Raw genomic sequence first — 21,155 nt, forward strand, 5'->3', positions numbered from 1 at the left:
TTCTTAACTGCTGCCACATGAACATTTATCATATTGTTTTCTACTGTGATCTTAAAAATCCTTATTTAGAATGACATCTAATACTTGCTATTGTGGAATCATTATCCCAGAAATAATCACTGAATTTACTTTCTTTAAAAAAAATTTCCTTAAACAGTAGGAAAAAGCTGCCTGTGTCTAAATAGGAAGAAGATCTCTGGATCTCTGACCAATAGGCCATAATCTCAGGTATGGATGTGGTTTCTCAAGGCCTGACAACTGTGGATGTATCAATAAATACTCCTGACCACGCACACATAAACAGTATATCTCCCCACTCCCAAATACGCCCAAATGGTATTGTGGGAAGTGAACTACTATTTCTTTTAATAAATGAAGTGATATTTTCACATCCATTTTTGGAAAACAAGTTCGTTACAGGTAGGAAGGCTGAATAAGAGGTAAGATATATCTGGGTGGAGGCTATGATGAACGACAGTAAGTCCAACAGTCCTTGTTACTCTTCAGGAATTTGCAGTAACAGCTTCATTGGGTAACCTTTTTAAGCATCTAAAACCAGCATTAGTGGATATTATTTTAGGGGAATGTGTCCTCCCAACAAGAAGTTTGAAGTAAAACAGAGCCCCCCATAATATGAGAAAGTTTTTAAGGATTCAAATAAAAGGTAGCTCCTTCTTTTACTTTTATGAGGGATGATTTCTTTCAGGAAAAATAATCTCACTTTTTTTCAGGTATGTGTAAATTAACTTGGAGAGAATTTCCATATTTATAATGATCATCTTCCTATTTAGACACAGGCAGCTTTTCCTACTGTTCAAATTTCTTATATTCCTCAGTAACTTCTGTTCATTTCTCCGTATGGACCTTGCTCTGTGAATCTTGAAAGAAATGTTTTATCTTTGTCACTTTTTTACTTGCAGAACTGTGTGTGTGTTTACACACATACTCAGCACGGAGTTTGGGGAAAACTTAGTTTCTATGATGATGATCTTACAGGTTTTTAATGTTATGTATGTTGTAATATATTTGCATTGTATGTAAAGTGTTCACAAAAGTATATAACTCTGTATGTGCTAATTCTTAATCACAAATATTACTTAACATGACATTCTCCAACAGATGAATTTTGATTTGGTTTAGAGTACGTATTCTAATTTGACCAACACTGGCCACTCCATCCAGGGGGTCTTCACCTTGGACAGAAGGGTTCATTGGTTGTACCAAGTTACTGAGAGGGATCCTTTTAAAAATGCGGTTTCCCTAGACCTCATCTTAGTCCTACTGAAGCAGGTCTCTGGGGAGGGGCCCAAGTTTACTAAGCCCTCACTTGATTCTGTGCCCACCAGCATTTGGAAACCACTGAGCTACAGCATGTTGGAAGTATACAGATAGAGAGCAAGTTCTAGTTTGACCAATCAACCTAATCGAGTCAAGGTTATTTGAGGTTATCAAGAGACTACTCTGGCACATTTACCACTGCTAATTAACCAGAGTCCTCGGACACCTGATGAGGCCAGAACCTGCCTTTTTCTTTAAAGAGAGGTTATATTAGTAAACTATAGTAGGCCTAAAAGCTAAAGGTTTAATCTTATTTTCTTTATAAATAAACAGGCTATTCTTTATTAGCTCTTTGAGTTTAATTTGCTTTTAAAAATATAGATGTGCTTGTCAAGCATTTGCACATTATCTATGAATTCCAAAAGGACAACATTCCTTTCTAGATTAATAGATATTTAAGAGTCTAATTTATTTTCACTTATATGTGGCATATAGTGTATAATAAAATCAAAGAGGATGTGACTATTTTTGGGCATCCAGAAGACATTCAAAATGAAAAAAAGAAAACATCTCAGAGTTGTGATATATTTGATTTTTGGAGTGGAAATATTCAAGTAGTGGTTCTCACTAGAAAAGAAGATGTTAGATTTCACTTTCCATGGTGAAATTATTTGGCAGATGTTAACTCTGAGGAATTGGGGCAAATGTTTGAGACGACAGCAATGTATTATTTTATATATTTTATAATATAAGAACAGAGTAAAAAAACTGTCTCCCTTCCAATGCATGACAAATTTAGCCGTTTAAATAGGAATAAAAGTACAGATACCCATGAAAATAAGTCTAATCAAATATTGTAACAACTTTGAATTCTTTGAAAGACAGAAGCATAGATGATACCCTGAACAGAGCAAAAGTTGCTATGGTGTATGTGTAGATCATTTCTGCAGTGTTCTCTTGTAAAAAGCACATCCTGTTGCCAGATCCCTCAATATAATGTATTTGCAACTGTGTACTATTCAGCAACCTTCTGAAATGTGCTATTAAACTACTCTGTGCCATTAGTCACACTCTTAGGTGAAACCCACGTAGGAGTTTCTAGACTCCACAGCCTGCTTTTTCTGATAAATGAAACCTACATTCCAGCCAAGCTATTTGCTCTTCCTTTTTACTATGCTACATTTGAGCTGATAAGCTAACAAGAATCAACATTTACTAATCTGGTTAACACCTTCTCGGTACATATTTCTCATTTTGATTTTAGGGAACAGTGATGTTAATGAAAACGAACTTTCAAACCATTATCTACATTTCCTCAATGAATCCCAAGCACATTCAGAAGAGCCAATTTCCTTTGCTTATTATGCATTGTGATTCCTGATGGAGCTCCACCCCTTCTCTCTAATCTCTTCCTTGCACTTTCCCACATGCTCCCACACTCTAGCACAGCCCACTCACCCATAAATTCTTCCCCTGGGCTCCTTCAAGCACCAGAGTCCTTGAACATTGGAGGTCTTCTTCAAGAATACTTCCTAATGTCATTCACACCCCCCCCCCCCAAACCTTCCAATGATCCTGGTCCCTCTCAAAATCAGATGAGCTTTCACCCCTCCTCTCAAGTCTCTCAAATTGGTAATCCTTGAGCATTCCCCATTGTATTGTGGTTGCTGGACTTGTCATTTCCTCTACTCTGGGACTAAGCTTCATGAGGTCAGACACGGTCTTTCATCTCCTCTCCCCGTAGAGAACCTATGTAGAGCAAGCAGAGGTGGGATTGGTTGTGAAGGTTTTACTTTCAGAGGGCATGCACCCTTGAAGTTGTTTTACTTTAAAGCATCTTAATTCATGGGAACTATTACAGGAAGGCAAGGTCCAGATTACTTACAAACAAAGAATTGACTATAGTCTATTGTTGAAAGAATTACTGTCTCAATTATAAAAAAATCAGGTAAAACAGGCTCCTAGCCTCTGTTATTTTAATGCAGTATATCAGACTTCTACTAAGCATCACTGAAATATTTTGTGAGGCATACTTTGAATAGATATGAATAACAGCAAGATAAAAACAACAGTGCCTGGTTTCGCTTCTTCCCCTTGTTTGAGAGTAATGGACCTTTATTTTTATATATTGTTCATTTTTTTGATTTCCTCATTCCCAGTCCTCTTTCTGATTCAATCACACACTTAGAGAAAAGAGAGAGAGGGTAATATTCTGACACCATTAGAATTCATGTGTCTCTGATTAAAATTAATGCAATACTGAAGGGAAATTTGCATTATTATCTAATAAATGTGGATATGTATGCTACGTCTTACTTCAATCCTCAAAAATCTGGTTAAGTAAATATCTTGAAATGGAACTTACGGTATAAAATAACTGTTAGATACTGCAAAATGGAAATAATGACTGTATATGGGTGATGGGATTACTTATGACTTCTAAAATTGCTTATTTGTTTTAATTGTCTATAATGTGCATGCAATAGTTACATAACAGTATATATATGAACACACACAGATTTAGTTTAATTTATGATATATTGTGGCTGAGAGTCCACATACAAAGAACAAACACAGTTGCCTGATTAATAAATAGTATGGTTAACAAATAACATTTTTTATCTGAATTATGAAGAAAAATTCTGACATTAATCAGACTTGAATGATAATTGTCAGTTACCCCCTTAACTTTGTATTGGGCAGAGAGGTTAAGAGATTTTCTAGAGAGTTCTCTAGTCTCTTGAAAATAATTCTGTAATGAGATGTATGATGAGGTGGTGATTCTAAGTGAGGAGTTTTGAGATTATAAATTCCTTGAATATAAAGAAAACATTATGGCTTTATCTCTGATGCCAGAGCTTCTCCCATACAGACATGAATTAAGTAACTATGACTTTGGTATGTTTCCAGAGCAGTGGTTCTCAACAGGGGCAATTTTGCTCCCAGGCATTTGGCAATGCTTGCAGACATTTCTAGGTGCCAGAACTGGGGAGAGGTGGGCGTGCTACTGGTGTTTCGTGAGTAGAGGCTTTGGAGCCTGCTGCACCTTGTCCAAAATATAGGACAGGCCCCCCATCCCCCAACAGAGAATGATCTGACCCTGAATGTCGATAGAAGTGATGCTGAGACACACTGTGTGGAGTAACTGTAAATAGTTTGGTCTCAGGAGGTGTGTTGGTCCTTAGCTTTAAAATACCTCCCTTAGGAGTTTTTATGAGTCTGTCTGTGGATCACAGGAGCACTCACCAGAGCTTGGATCCAGGCTTGTACGTGAAATTTGAAGCTGAAAATAAATATGGAGTGGTTGGGTTGGGGAGGGGGGTTGGTAAAAAATTATAGTATACTGGATTTGGGAGAAGAAAGACAGAATATATATTTTAAGAACAAATAGGATAGTTCATTTCAGCATAACCTTTGCCCTTTTTTTTTCTTGGAAGAGGAACTTAAGGTCTTTTTTTTTTTTTTTAAAGATTTATTTATTCATTTGAGAGAGCGAGAATGAGAGAGAGTACATGAGAGGGGGGAGGGTCAGAGGGAGAAGCAGGCTCCTCGCCGAGCAGGGAGCCCGATGCAGGACTCCATCCAGGGACTCCAGGATCATGACCTGAGCCGAAGGCAGTTGCTTAACCAACTGAGCCACCCAGGCACCCATGGAACTTAAGGTCTTTTCATATTCAACCAAGGTGCTTTTAATGACTGCGAACAAGAGTATGTGTGACCTGAGTTGAAAGTGCCAAGACTGGAGGCATATGGGGTGCATAGGACGCTGGGTTGGGCAGTGGTGGGGTGCTGCATAGCTGGAGAGTTGCTGTCTGTTTAGGAATTTCAGCCTTGGATCCCTTACAACAGCTACTTTGCCCACCTTTTTCCTTTTGGGGTAGCAGAAGGACTCTGATGGATTTTCCATTTTCATGTGAAAAAGCCAGTAGCCCTCAGATGGTATTTCTGTTTTGAAACTCAGTCTGGTCTGCCTGTAAGCTTTCTGTGTGAGCTTTTTAGCTCAGGGACCCTGTGCGCTTCCCTAGCCAAGCGTTTTCTGAGCTTTGTATCTTGCACAGGAGAGATCAAGAGAAATATAAACCTATCAAATTAGGAAGAAACAAAGTGAAGAAAAATGAAAGGGTAGATATGAGAAAGCAGAGAAATTAAATCCTGTCACCCAGGTTTTAAACCGCTGAATGTAGAGATAGAGATAAAGACAGATAACAGAGATAATCAAGAAAAATTCCTTTTAACATTATCTAAAGTTTTTAAAAAATCCTTGCTTTGAATTTATAAAAAGAAAGGCCTTGGATTATTGCATTTCATCTATATTTTATCTCAAACGGCCAACCAGTTCAAAACAAAAAGGAGAGGGAATCATCTCAGGATTTAGAATATGATACATTCACTTTCATGTTCTGCACATCTTTTATTGAGTAACAGAAATGCAGACTTCTGATATTATCTTCCACGTATATTTATTTATACAATAGAAAATGCCAGACCCTAAACTCATGTCCAAAAGCAGACTTTATGTTGTATTTAAATCTGATTTGGTTTAAGAGGGTTGGAGTTTTACATTTAAGAAAAGAGTAATCATGGGCGCCTGGGTGGCTCAGTTGGTTAAGCGACTGCCTTCAGCTCAGGTCATGATCCTGGAGTCCCGGGATCGAGTCCCGCATCGGGCTCCCTGCTCGGCAGGGAGTCTGCTTCTCCCTCTGACCCTCCTCCCTCTCATGCTCTCTGTATCTCATTCTGTCTCAAATAAATAAATAAAATCTTAAAAAAAAAAAGAAAGAAAGAAAAGAGTAATCATGATAAGAGGGTAGAAGAATGCTCTCTAAAATTTTAAGGGATTTTTCCAAGGATATCTTCATCTACATACATCACTGGTTGAGAAAAGAATATTTTATTCAATGTCAAGATACTTAAGCTATCAAAAGAGAGAAGAATTAAAAGACTATCTCCAAAGCTTAAGCTGGGTTCAGATAGAAAGCTCAGAAAAAAGTTTTATTTCATGTTTAATCTTCAACAGAACCTCAATTTTTGCTTATTTAAAGATGCTTTGAGGTAGGGATAAACTTGCCATAAAACATATATCAGTTAGTTTCTAGATCTTATATGTAGTTAAAAAAGATTAGCATGTTGAAATCCAAGGTCCCGGAATGATATACCCACACAAATGGTCTTTTAAAAACATTACAGGACACCTAAAGATCAACCAGCTCTCAAACTGCACCAAGCTTTGATGGTCAGTGCATATAGTTTTTAGGAACTTAGGATTTCTGTGAGTAAAATTTAGTATATACCTTATTGTGCTGAGGAAAGGGCTGGCTGGTTGAATCATGCCCATTATCTCTTTCGACTTGCCATTTTAAAAGATACCCCGTTCTCCCGTGTCCCAACACTCCCAGCGCCTCGGAAAGGAAAATGAATACGGATGATGATCCATCCTTTTGGTTCCCCACGATATTGACTTAGAACGATGGCACCCTAGTATTGCCCATGTAAATGTGCACCGGACAGAGGATTTGGGTCATTAGAAAGCAGAGGAGGGACGTTGACACAGTGAGTGGCCGGGTGGAGCAAGTCGCTGCCCCACGCGACAGCTAGAGAGAGCTCGAGACAGCGCTGCGCTCCGGGTGCGCGCGCAGGGGAGCTGGCACCGGCGCGGCCTCCTGCTCCTGCCGCTGGGGTGCGAGGGAGGGGCGGAGTGGGCAGGGTCCTCGGGGAAAATGAGACCTTTGCTCACAGCATTGTCCGGCACGAGGCGGGATGGAGGGGACCCCAGATTTTCCCAGCGTGTCTGTTGCTTTCCATTCTCGGAACTCCGAGAGCCAACGCTAAGGGGCACCAGAGGCTCGGACTGCAGCGGCTGCTTCTCGGGCAGCCCGGTCGCCCGCTGCTGCGGAAGTCCTAGCGGTAGCAGAGCCCCGCTCAGTGGGGGCTGGGGCGCAGGCCGTCGGAGTGTGTGTGTGTGTGGGGGGGCGGTCACGGGAGTTTGGGATGCTCCACGTCGGAGGAAGAAGCGGCGAGGTCAAGACGTCGAGCCCGGAGCAGATGGCTAGGCGGTGACCGCCCGGTAGCCTGGGTCTTCTTAGGTGTTTTTCCCCTAAGACTCTGTGAGGTTGCTTCTAATCTTCTACTTTGTAATGTGAAATATGTCGCTGTAAGATGTACAGCTACGGCTATAGATACAGACGCACACACACGCCATCCCTTCCAAACACTAAAATCATTTGACAAAATAATTCATCGCACTAGTAGCTGTTGATCTCTAGTTGTCTAGGGATCCCTAGGCACATGCAGAGACCAAATGTCACCTCCTGTCTTCTCTAGCCAATTCTTGTTTACTCTCCTGTGCACTATCCTTTCATCTGAAGTCGGTCATTCCTTAGTGAAGAAGGCAATACCCAGACCCTCGCCCCACTAGAAACCTCTAACCGCCCGCCCGCAGCTCGGACTTTTTCCGGAGGCGGAGCGGGAGCCGGGGAGGCTGTAGAGGTTAGCCAGCATCCTCAGCCCTGCGGTCCGCATTCTGACTTTCATCGGTGGTAACAGAAAAGAAAAACCGAAAGGTGGGGAGGGCGCCGGGAGCCCAGAAGTCCAGGCGGGGCCCGCGGGCACAGCCGGCCCCCACCCCGCCGGCCCCCGTGCGTCCTCGCTCTCCCGCTGCGCCCGGGCCCAGCCCGGTGCCAATGCGCCAGGATGGAGAGATCTCGGCGCGGGAGGAGATGACGCAAAAGCCAGTGCTCCCCCCCAAAAAAGTGTTTCTCCAGGACGAAGATGGCGGCAACTTAGCCGGGGACTGAAGATGACTGTGGCTCTCGGGAGGCCCAGCCCAGGCGATTCGGCCCCGCGGTCCGGGGGAGGCGGCGTCAGCAGTCGGAGCCCGGCGGCGGCGGCGGCGGCGGCGCCCGCGGGCAGACCTGCGGCGGCGGCGGCGGCGGCGGCGGCGGCAGTTCGAGCGCGGGGTGGGGGGTGGGGGGGAGGGAGAGCCCTGCCGGCGGCGGCTGCCCAGGCTCCGGACTCGGGGAGAGCGAGCGAGAAGTAGGAGCAGGCGGAGGAGGAGAGAAAGGAGAAGGAAAGGAAGGAGGAGGAAGAGGAGGAGGAGGAGAGGAGCTGGGGAGGCGCTCCGGTCGCCGTCAGTGGGCAGCGGAGACGCGGCATGCCCCTGGCGGGGGAGAGCGGGCTGTCCTCAGCAGGGCCATGGGGACCCGCGCTGTGACAATGCCTGGGTGAGAGGAGCAGCGCCAGCCAGCCCGCCACCTCCGCCAGCATCACCTCCTGCACTCCGCTCACCGCCGGCCGCCAGCCCCAGCCTCCTCCGACTGCCTCTCCGTCTCCCTGTCTCTCCGTCTCCCTCTCCCCCCTTCTCTCTCTCTCTCCATTATTGTTTTCCACTGTACAGAGGATGGGGTCGGCTTGTGATTAGGTCGGGAGCAAGTCAGATCTTCCTGCAAAGCCCGGTAATATTTATGTAGGCAAAGAGAGAGAACAGAGGGAGAGGGAGAGAGGGAGGGAGGGAGAGAACCGGGAGGAGGGGATAAGGAAATTAAACCCTTTAAGCCCATGCATATTGTGGCGGCGGCACAGGAGCCCTCACGGTGGAGTCGGCCAGGGCTGTGCGTTCCCAAAATATGACCAGGGGTGCTTGGATGTGTCGGCAGTATGACGACGGCTTAAAAATCTGGTTGGCAGCACCCCGGGAGAACGAGAAACCGTTCATCGATTCGGAGAGGGCTCAGAAATGGCGACTGTCCCTGGCATCTCTCTTGTTCTTCACAGTCCTGCTCTCTGATCACTTGTGGTTCTGCGCCGAGGCCAAGCTGACCCGGACCCGCGACAAGGAGCAGCGGCAGCGGCGGCAGCAGCAGCGGCAGCGGCAGCACGAGCCCTCCTGGCCCGCGCTCCTGGCGAGCATGGGGGAGTCCTCGCCCGCCGCCCAGGCACACAGACTCCTCTCCGCCTCCTCGTCCCCCACGCTGCCCCCCTCCCCGGGAGGCGGCGGCGGCGGCGGCGGCGGCGGCACCCGCGGCAAAAACAACCGGAGCAAGGCGCTTTTCCTAGGGAACTCTGCCAAGCCCGCGTGGCGCCTGGAGACCTGTTACCCCCAGGGCGCCTCCTCGGGCCAGTGCTTCACGGTGGAGAGCGCGGACGCCGTGTGCGCCAGGAACTGGAGTCGGGGGGTGGCGGCCGCGGGGGAGGGGCAGCCGGTGAGGGGGACGCACCCAGCTCCGCTCTGGAACTTGTCGGATTTTTACCTTTCGTTTTGTAATTCCTACACACTTGGGGAGTTGTTCTCGGGGTTGTCCAGTCCCAGCACTTTGAACTGTAGTCTGGATGTGGTGCTCAAGGAGGGCGGCGAGATGACCACTTGCAGGCAGTGCGTCGAGGCTTACCAAGACTACGACCACCACGCTCAGGAGAAATACGAGGAGTTTGAGAGTGTGCTCCATAAATACTTACAGTCGGAGGAGTACTCGGTGAAATCGTGTCCTGAGGACTGTAAGGTAGGAACGGCGGATTTCCCCCACTCCCTTCTTGCGCTTTTCTGTCTTGTGTGTGTTTGGCTGAGATGTCTTGTAGAGTTTCAAAAGAGTTTTTTTTTTTTTGTTTCCTTTCCTTTCCTGCTGGTTTTGTTACTTCTCTTGTTGCTTTTGTAGTAAGGGCTTGACTTGCTGCTTGAGTTGGGAATACCTCAAGGATTGCTTGTGGACCGGTGCCTTCTTCTGGGAGTCCTTGGAAGCTCAGGGAAGACCCTGGTGTTCTGAGATCATAAAGCTGATGCTTTAACTCTTGTGGCTGTGCGATTGGTTCAAACTCTGTTCCCCTTTTTAAAAAAAGAAAAATGGAATTTGAATGCAGCTTGCTGGGAAGACAGACATGGGACTGCATCCTGGTGACCCCAGATAAATCCAGAGTCGGTGACAGGCATGTGTGGTTTGGCTTATGGACCTGCACACATGATCTCTCTCATAGTGACATCATTAAGTTGGTTGACCAGAGGGACAATAGACAGTGTTTGTAGTTGTTTATGTAGGAAGAACGGAAAAGCATTTTGCCTGTTTTACAGGGGTAATTCTGGTTGTTTGCAAAGTATGGAGGCCTACCTAAGCATATTTATTCACCAGAAGTTTCCTGTTTTCTCTTAGACATTTGTATAATGATTGATCTGAGACTCACTATGAGTAGAAAGTTTTAATTAAATATCTGGTGATCGATGATCAGTGTTAACTTATTTATCAGACACCTTATGTAATTAGCTTTAATTTCCAGGATGCTCTTCAGAACGTCTAAATGGCAAGTGCTAGATGCTGTGAATGAAAAATACTGATCTCCTTAATCATGTGTATTATATTCAACCTCTTCCTGTTGAATATAATGATGGATATAATCCTTGCTGATCGACAAAGGAGAAGAGAATGCCAAGTTTCTCAAGAAATGGTCAAAGTAATCATGGGCGCTTGTGCTAGTAGAAGTGTCCCTGTCCGTGGTGCTGAAATGAGATTTGCTTGACAGCTCTGTTGAAGATACTGCAGTGATCTCTTAGTAGGGAAGAAATGATGACAGAATTTCAGTGAGCCTTTATGTTTCATTCCAAGGGTAATTCTTAACACAACAAAACAGTATTGCTTTTCAAAATAAATAATACACCACATTCTCTTCCTTTCTCCTCACTACTCCCCCAACCCCACACAGGGACCGAACAACTGTCTTCTGCCTCACTTACTTTGTACTGGGGAAGTGTAATCAAGGGTGGTGTGGATCAAAGGTTTTTGTGATACTTTGACAAGAGAACTGGGCTAAGAGATACCTGTTTAAAATGAACATAGTTCAAGGGCTTTTTTTTTTTTTTTTTAACTTTGGATTGATTGTGCTTTTGACAATTAAGCTAAACTCAAAGTAAACTTGCTTTGTCAACATTCTTTAAAAGACCAGAAACAGATCTTCTTTGCAAATAGTAATGTTGAGTTTACAACATTAACTTGGAATGCTACTTCACTAGATAAATGGCTCTTAAACTTTCTACCTATTTTTCTTAACCACCACGATAATTCATGCCTGGGGATCAAAATTATTCTTAATGGCAGAAGTTGGTGAATGACTAGCACATTTATTGCATAGTTGTTTATTTTGACAAGATATGTTGCATCAGAATTGTAAAGCTAAGAACACTAATTCCACTACTAATGAAAAAGGTGCAAGGGCTTTAGTATAGTTAGGTTTAAAAGTGGTACCTTGTAAATAATATGAATTTGCTTGCTTCCCTGAATGCAAACTTTTATAGAAATTTCTAGTAATTCCAATTTGCATAGGTTCAGTATTTAAAAGATAGTTTTCATTGTCAAAAGACTGCAGCATATTTTCAAATAAACATGTCAAATATATCTTTGTTCAAATACCCAGATTTTAAATATATATAAATGTTTATTTTCTCCTTGACCTGAACAAAATCCCAACTTGATATTTATATTATCATAGTAAGGTATAGTGTAGGTTACACTAATTTGTCATGTTGTAAAGTACTTCTGGATTGTGTTTCTGTATAAAAGAGTCATAATTACCTGTATACACAAAAGTGTATCATAAAAATATTAATTACTTCTTAGGAGGATTTCTTCCTCACATGGAAAAGTAAATACAGACATTTGAGTTTTTCATTACCACAACACAGAATTTATTACCCATGATGTCTCGTAGCTATGTCTTGGTTGTGTGATTTCAGTTAGATTTGTTAAGTTGACATATTTATCCCACAATAACTGTTTTCAAAAATTACAGTTTCAATTCTAAGGTGTCAGTGTTTTTGGGCTAATAACTCACAAGTTGAGTGCTTAGTTTCTTAGTTTAACATATGATTTCTTTATGGTTCTGCAAAAGTCACAAACATATCCACATGCAAATTATATTACATGGCTTAACATGCTACTTGTACGCATTTGAAGGATGTGTATGAGTTCTTTCTAAACATACTGATTTCAGACATACTTATAATTATGAAAAGGGGACTATCATCAGGGGTCTTGTTCTAAATATACATTCCATGCAAAATTTTCCAAATTTTAAGGTAGCCACAAAGTCCTAGGCTACATTAAAAGTAAATGCATTATATTTCTGGGATTGGTAATATATTCATGAAAAAGATCCAATTTTGATAGTTTATAAATATATTTATAGAATTATAGACAGAATATATTTAATCATATTAGCTAAACAAACTATTAGAATTCATATTTTAGGAGACATATATTTTTATTATACCCATATATAATCAAATGATTAATGCTATGATTTCTAACTTTTAAAAGTTAGGGCATGTATTATTATTACCTTCTAGTTTTATATTCTTCACTCCATTAAGAAAAATGCCACATAGCATATATGTATAAAATTAAAATAGATCAAATTTAATTTTTATTTAACTTTTTAAAAAGGCTTTTTTGGCCCATTATGCTGGAAAAAAAAAAAGCTCTTAATATTGATCTAATACAATCATAATGTCTTGAGTCCGAAGTAATTGGAGATCAAATACAACTTAGATTTACTTTAACAAACCTTTGTATTACAACATATAATAGAAATAATTTGTATCCAAGAATATTTCCTAATATTCTAAGAAATAACTGGTTTAATTTTTTAAAAGAAAATATGCACATTTATCTAGGAAGTGATTTATGAAAAAATAAACAACAAAACCTTGCATGTATCATTTATATTATAGCATTCAAGCTGCTATATTACATAAATCAGGTAGCAAGAATTATGACAGTAATTCTCTGTAGTTTACAGTGTTATTCAAAATAATGTTTTTGATATATGCTTTAATAAGAGTCTAACAAATCTGTAAAAAACTTCAAGTTGGGTGGTATTATTAAAAAATACACTATTCTAAAAAAAAGAGTACACTAGTCTAAGATATAAAATTACATATGCATATTATTAACATGCTGGATTTTTTTAACGTAAAGATTTTCTGTTAAATATGCCATTCTTTAGCTCCTAAGCATTCTTGAAAATGTGTATTATAAAAACTTGTGATACTTAGGAAATATAAATTTCTGTGTGAACAGGTGAACTTCTGTTACTGCTAACTTTATTTATTCAGTATACCTTTAGACAGATGGTCAGTGAAAGCAGATTTGAGATTAGATTCTAACATAAATCATTACGTCATCTGTATTTTAGTTCTGTCAGCACAAAGTCTAATCTTTATACTCTCATGAACATATGCATTCTCATATTTTAATTTTTATAATTTCATATTAAAGCAGATTCTCTTGCTTATTTTTATTTAACAATCACTGACCAAAGAGATAACCCTGCCAGTGTTAGGCGTATACAACAATTGTGATACCTGAAGCTTTCTGTATTGTTTGCAGGAAACACAAACAGTAACCAGTTTGATAACATAGAATTTAGATTACATAATGTGCAGTTTGAAAACAAGGCATTTCTTAGATTCTTATTTATTTTGGTGTCATGCACTATAGATTCTTAAAAAATAGTTTTTTTTTTAAAAGAAAAATATCTAACAGTTCTTTCCACTAAAATATTATTTTGCTGTTGATGAAGTACTATTGTAAGTATTATGACACTGTCCAGAACTGTGGAATACATCTGCAAATACAGCTCTTTTATATTCTACCACTTTATTATTTTCAAATCTGCAAAATCAAACAGTCTAACCTTGCAGATGATCACTTTTGCCATTAATAAGGCCATTTATAAGGTCAAAGCCACAATCATAATCATTTTTATGACCCAGATTTTTTCTTTATTATATTTTTGCTCTATATGTGACTACTGATTTATGATTTGTGTTTTATTTTTATAAGGAAACACCCCAAATTTTATCTTAATATTAGATGCCTGTTGTTTTATAGACTAAAGAATGAATATTTTTACTTTGAACTTGTAACTGGGTCAAATTAGTAGCTATATAGGGCATAACCACAAAGTTTCAATAATTGCTGTTATACATTGGTTTAATCACTTTAATTAGGTGAAGATGGTGACTGCATATGCAAGGTGAACTAAAATATGAAGGAAAGGAGATCAAGCAATGCTTTCAGCCTCATGCTCCCCCACATATAAATCATAATACATTAAGATATCTTTTCTTGCTAGATTAAATATGCAAGAACAAATATACAGATAGCTATTTCAAACAAGGGAATGTTTTGGTTTGAATTGTCTGACCTGTTGCTTTAATTTCAAGTCCTAGTTTCCTGCTTAATCTTCATCTTGTATATCAACATCACATTAATTCAGCACCAAACATTTTTGTTGTTTATTTTATATTGATTTATACTGCAAAGATGTTTCTTCAATATCAGTAAACATTTAGTCTAGATCAATGGTCCTTGGGGTCACACTGGATTATCCTGGGGGATCTTTGAAGAAGCCCCCTAGCCCTGAAAGAGATTCTGATTTCATTGATCTGGTTTGTGTCATGGGCTTGGGATGTCCAGTTTCCCTGGTGACTCATGTGTGTGGCAAAGGTTGAGAACCACTGTTCTAGTTGTCAGGGGACAGCTCAGGTGCAAAGACCTTCCAGTTCCCGTGCCTCTGTAATACATAATAATCTCATTTGCTCAACTGTTGAGAATGGAACTCAAGATATTTTTAAAAAGTGGTAGAGGCAACAGGACATAGCCAGAGGGCAGGGGAGCAAATATGTAGTGACTAGACTGAGGAATTAGATGAAAAGTGAACCAACTGGATGTAAGGGTTAAGGGTTATGGCCAAAGAGAACATGGAGAGAGGGAGGTGGATGTGGAAGAGACCAGAGTTTTGAATGTTTAAGAATGGGCCCACTGGCATTCTTTCTTTTAGGTAGAACTGAGTCATTATACTAATGTTCAATAATGGGCTGATGACTTGAGTGCAGAAACTGAATGATTGTCTTTCTGAGACTGATCAATTACTTTATTAGAGGAGCCCCAGCCTCATTATTTTTGCCTCTAATTTTAGCCCATATAAATGGCCAAAATTTAGACTTTTTAAAAAAATACATGGTTGGTTTTAGAGAAGACCTTTTTGCTTTTTGTAATATTTTGCATGATTCTGGTCTATTCTTCATCTGTTCACTTTATTAATCCTAGGAAATCACTAATTCTTTTTCACTTTTCTTTCATGGTAATGATAAGCCATTTTTAAAACTTATTTCTATATTACTACAATAACTACTTGACATCCATACAGTTTTTTGAAGGTACAAATGCTAAGTAGTCACAGATTATGACAAAGCTTAATTTAGGCATTAGTTTCAAGAGGATCTTATTATTCTGTTTGGAAGTAATTATAATGTCAATAATATTTTATTTTTTAACATTTTAGATTATAAGTTGCTGTGAAACATTAAATCTAAGTTTTATCTAAGGAAAAAGGAAATACTAATATAGTCCAAATAATGGAATTTCTTTAAAGAAATGTAAATTTCCTCTGATTCTTTAAAACTGGAAACATTTGCCTTTTTTGTAATAAATGGTTACTGATTTATAGTATGTATTTTATTGGAATACAGGAAAATATTTAATTCTTGGCTGTTTCAAGTGTTAAAAGGTAATAGTTGTCCCCCGCCACCCCCCTGCCACCTCTTGGTAGTCTGTTTCTACATTCAGTCATTTATAAACAAAATGTTGTATAAGCTACCACAGATGGTTAAAAAAAAAAGTCTTGCAAAAATAAAAGTTTAATTATCTGTTTATGTACTGTTACTGATTTTAGCAGAGACAGTAGCATATCCACACATAATATGTGATGGGTGAATGCAACAATTAGTTCTGTGGAAATGCATGGGGATTCTGTATGTCACCAGCTCCACCCCTCCCAGGAGGGGAAATGGGCTCTAATCAAAACTGTGTCTTCATGCCTTCTTATTATCCCCTGGCTGAGTCTTCTCGCATCTGGAAGTGGCATTTCCGGGGGCTGTGTCCCATGGGAGACCCAAAGTTCAGGGGTCTTTCTTTGCGTCTCTACTGCCATCAGAAACGATCAGGCTCTTTCTTACTGCACTATCACTGAGTTAGTTTATTTGAAAAGAAAATTGAACTGAGATGTAAATGGATGATCATGGCAATGTATTAGCTCTCACAGAAAATGATTTGAATCACTCATAGATTTAAGTGCTGGAACAGGCTTCAACACAAGCTGTTTAATAAGCTTTAGAGCTTATTAGAAGTCAGAAACTTGTCTAATTCATTTAATCTTTACATCATCTCTATATGAGGCAATTTTATCACAGTTTTTATCAATGAGTAAAGCAAGGACAGGAAGTTAACTATTTCAAGGTCAAACAGCTGGGCAGTGTTAAAGATCAAGTTCACTTTGTCACTTTAATGTATTTTGTCTTTTTCTTTTATTATGAGCATTACTGACATACCAAAGAATGAAAAGATTAGTATAATAAGCCCACACATACTTGCACGTGGATTTAACAACTATTAAAAAGTCTTGCTGTAGGAGATACCTCTGGGGAGGTAGGTGTTTGTGCTCAATTGTGAAGGATCATATATCCCATGCTAAGGCCTTCGAATTTTATTTTGTGGATGAAAAAATATCAGAGAGGAATTTTAATCAAGGGGGATTCATTTGGGATGCTTTGCTTTTCACAAAAGTTATCTCTAACGGCAATGTGATAATAGGCTGGGATAGGGTGAAGTAATGCCAGAGAGACCAGTTCAGAATCTGCTGTCTTCCTTTGGGGTAATATGATGGCTCTAAATCAGTACTCTTCAACAGAACTTTCTATGACAAAGGAAATGTTTTATACTCCACCCTGTCCAAAATGGTAGCTCCTAGCTATGTGTGGCTACTGAGCAGTTGAAATGTGGCTAGAGTGAACGAAGATCTGAATTTTAAATTTTATTTAAATTTAATTAGTCTAAATTTAAATAGCCTCAGTGTCTAGTGGCTACCATGTTGGGCAGAAAATTCTAAATGACTACAGTGGCTATGGAAGTGGAGAAGAAAAGCAAGATTCCAGGGACTTTTCTCAGTCCAAACTTACTGACTGTAGAGGAAGGATATGATTCAAGATTTATAAAAGGTGAGATTATGGGAGTTGATACCATCGAAAGAGAAAAGAGACACAGGGAAGAGCAAGTTAGGACTGGCATTGTTGAAAGAAACAAGGAGTTCATTTTTGTAGAAAATGATAGCAGAAGATGTACAGTAGATAGCATGCCATGTGAGTTTGGTTGAGGGAGTTTGGTAGTGAAGTTCACTCTCTACATGTAGGTTTGATTTGGAAAGCTGTGGACAGAGATTAGATGACTTAACCAAAACAAATTATGTGGAGAGAAGGCCAAAGATGAATCCTGAGGAGGAACAACATCTAAGCATTTGGGCAGAAAAGGGACCAGGGAAGGAGACAGAGAAGCACAAGGAATGAGAGTAAAAATATGAGGGGGTGGGGCATGAATGCACAAGTGAGAGGAGGAAGAGGGAGAAGCAGAGGCAGAGGGAAGGGAGAAGGAATCACGAAAATGTGATAATCTGAAGGGTATAGGGAAGGATTTTAAGAAAGATGCAGAATTAGTCAGGTCTGTTTTATCTTGCAGAAAGGACATGTGGGGTGAAGCCTAGGAATAGGTCACTGGATTTAGCAATTAGCTCTTGTCAACCTTACAAGAGTAGTTTCAATAGCTTGGTAGGGAGAGATGTCAAATTGTGATGGATTAATGAATGACTTGGAGCTGAGATAAAGACTAGTCTGAATGACTCTTCCTTAGAAGAGAAAAGAGAAAGAGAATGGAGCAGGTGGGAAGATGTGAATTTAAAGAAATAAATATTTTATGATGAAATAAACTTTAGAATATTTGTAACTTTTGATCTAGGACCTGGATGAGAATATGAGATAGAAAGTACCAGATTCAGAAAAAAAAATTAGTGAAGGCACCAGATCCCAAAGAAGAGGTGATGGCTCCCATCTATTCCCAGCCTTGGGGAGGAAGAGAGATTGTATCTGTGCATTTTGCTATACATCTCAGATCCTTTGTTTTATGTTTTAAACAGGAACAAAGTTTTAATTTCAGGATTTCAGAAAATAAACACATTTGTCACTTTGAATATGCTTAAATGAAGTAGAAAATTCATTTTCAAATAATACAAAATAATTATTGATTGTAAATATCAACAATTACATAACATGTGTTACTATACTTTATTAGGCATGTGTTGCTCTGGGGTTTAATCGTATAGTTAGGGAACCCACTGAATTAAATATGGCTATCTTTTTATAGGATTTCTTTAAAAAATATTGAAATAGAAATTAATTTTAAGCCTAATAGAGAATATCATAAAATGGTTAAAAGAACAATTGAGGATAGCTTGGGTTCGGCCCTCAGATTCACCATTTATTAGTTACATGACATCACCCTAGTTACTTAAAGTAGGGATTTTAGTATCTCTTTCATGACATGGTTACAAGGAAGAAATCAGAAGACTCCCATGCATATAAATGTACCCAACCTAGGGCTTGATGATGCTCAATAAATGGGGACAATTCATTAAAAATCGCAGGGAAAAAACCATAAGAAAATCAGTAAAATTAACATAGTCTTCACTTGAGGTCTCATAGAAATTGTCTGGTGAACAACACTCACAAGGGTTTTATAAGCAGACTTTGTATCTTGCATGATAAAATTCTCAGTTTTATTACATCTATATGCTTCTCTAGAAAGGTGAATAAATTATTGAACAATGCTAAAATAAAGTAGAAAACATAAGTTCAGCTGGAGTGAAAATGTTCCATTCCTAAACCTCGAAGTTTTTCCCTATTTTAGATTAAAAATTTACATGTGCTGGGTTTTAGACTGAATGGATCCCCTTAGGTTACCCCAGAGGGATTTGAGCCCTTTTGTGCACAGACCTTTTTGAGAGGACAAGTGGAGAAACCACTGTAATGATCTTCCATCTCCTGGAACCCTCTTGGTTAAAAAAATAAATCTTGGGGCAAGTAGTTTGTAAGGCATTGCAAAGTCGTGCCTTCACAGTCCATTTTAAAAGATGGGGCCCTTTGCCCTGCCCTCTAGATACTTGGCTTTGTTTTCGTTTTCTGTGTCCCTGTTATTTTCTGCTCTGACCTGCATTTACCCACTCAGCCAAATTTAGTATTTTTATTGATTGGGGAGGGAGAGGAAGTCGGGTAAAAGTTTGCCTTGATATTGAACTAGAGCCAGCAGACAAGGCAAACATGGCAAGTGCCAAGACATAGAAGACTGAATGGGGAGAATAAAATATGAAACTGTGCTCCATGTGTGTCAACATGATTGCCTTCAGAAAGAGAAGACACGGGGACACACAGCAAGATTCTTTAACCAGATAAAAATCAGCATGTGGAAGGGGAGTCTTATTATTCAGTACTTGGAGTGGCTCTAGGGGTGAGAATGAGGATCTGTACATAGGTGTTTTATGCAAAAATATCTCTACTCTCTATAAGGAAGAGTGTTTTATTAACGGGTACAATGGCAGGAGTTGCCTGAGGCAATCAGAGCACATTGCTACAGGAGATGTACAAATGGGATGGGAGCTATCTTCTGTGACCCTACAGGATGTCTTGCCTGGGTGTTGCAGGTTGACCAGATGATTATAAATATTCCATCCAACAGCCTTTGGCATAAGATGATGCCCCCAGAAATGATAAGCTTGCACAGTGAGATTGTACTTATTACTAATTCCTGCCAAAGAAAAATTTTCTTACACACAAAATATAACTAATTTCCTAGCCTAGCTACTATTACTCATAGTAATACTTCCCTTTAAAAAATGGAAGTCTTGACAACATCAACTTTAAATTATTTCTCTGGTTCCTGTTTATATTATGTTATCGGTCTGAATAACTTTTAAAAAGAATGAATCAATGACATATGCTTATCCTGAAGATGTATAGGAACAGAGTTAGACTAATCTATAAAGAAAATTTGTTTTTTGTTATTGCTGATTTGCAGAAATACTCATCTTCTGATCACAAACACCAATCACTGCTATAGACTCTCACACAGGACTCAGCGACATGGTCAGACTGGGAAGGAGAAGGTGGATAATGACCTTTCCCTATTGGTTTTGTGGCACTTCTTTTCAGGCATTAACTCACCCCATATCCAGTTCTTTGGGGATATTATCACCAGGGACAAAATCACTGTATTAAATTTCCCACTCTCATGGAATTATACCCATTTATTAAGTTTTTACCATAAATAAGCCCTAGGCTGATGACTCTAGCATCCTTATCTTGTTTATTTCCCACAACAATCCAACATCATGGGCAAAACTAGCATTCTCAACAAACAGGGTGATGGTGACTGAGGTTTAGAGAAGTTAAAGAATGTGCTCAAGTTCTCACAGATAGCTGTGGTGTAGCCAGAAGTTAAACCTGGTAGTATCTGGAGCTTAATCTCAGAGGCTGAATTTAGCTCTTAGATGACACTGTCCATTCTGTCACAAATTGTTACTCCTGTCTAGTTGTTTTTGTTTTTGTCTTTTTTTTTTTTCTTTTTTTAAGGGTGGAGAATGTGGGAAGAAAGCAGCAGGAGTAGATGGAATATAAAGTTCTTTGGCACATCAAAAGAAACAACACACTTCATCCAGATTTCTTGTTGCTGCAGCAGCTTCGTGTGGGGAATAAACAGGGGCCTAAAAGAATGGCCGAGATACAAATTGCTGTTCCACCAGGTCCTGTGAGATCGGGGTGCTTCTATCCAGTTTGAGGAGTCACGGAGAGGAAGAGCGGAGCAGGTGGATAGTAAAATGTAACTGGCAAGTCGTTCTCTCAGCTCAAGCCACTCTGAAAGGAGGTGATTGCTTCGTACCGCATGCAACAACACTGTTTAGACACTGAGCTGGTAGGAAACATTGACAAGTTTGTCCTTCTCATCTAGTAATTAGCT

At 39.9% G+C, this 21,155-nt stretch overlaps 1 protein-coding gene across 1 annotated transcript in view; it reads left to right on the forward strand.

Annotated features, from left to right (window-relative positions):
• Window positions 1-8,900: 8,900 nt before the first annotated feature.
• NALF1 (NALCN channel auxiliary factor 1) overlaps window positions 8,901-21,155 on the forward strand; it is a 612,892-nt gene continuing 600,637 nt past the window's right edge. Inside the window, exon 1 of the mRNA XM_045868583.2 lies at window positions 8,901-9,773. Within this exon, the coding sequence (XP_045724539.2) occupies window positions 8,901-9,773 (873 nt within the window). The remainder of the gene's footprint in view (window positions 9,774-21,155) is intronic.

This window comes from Mirounga angustirostris, unplaced genomic scaffold (genome assembly GCF_029215605.1).
Source record: "Mirounga angustirostris isolate CCGP_5_RB_7025 unplaced genomic scaffold, mMirAng1.0.hap1 SCAF_3, whole genome shotgun sequence".
In the NCBI taxonomy this organism is placed as follows: domain Eukaryota; kingdom Metazoa; phylum Chordata; class Mammalia; order Carnivora; family Phocidae; genus Mirounga; species Mirounga angustirostris.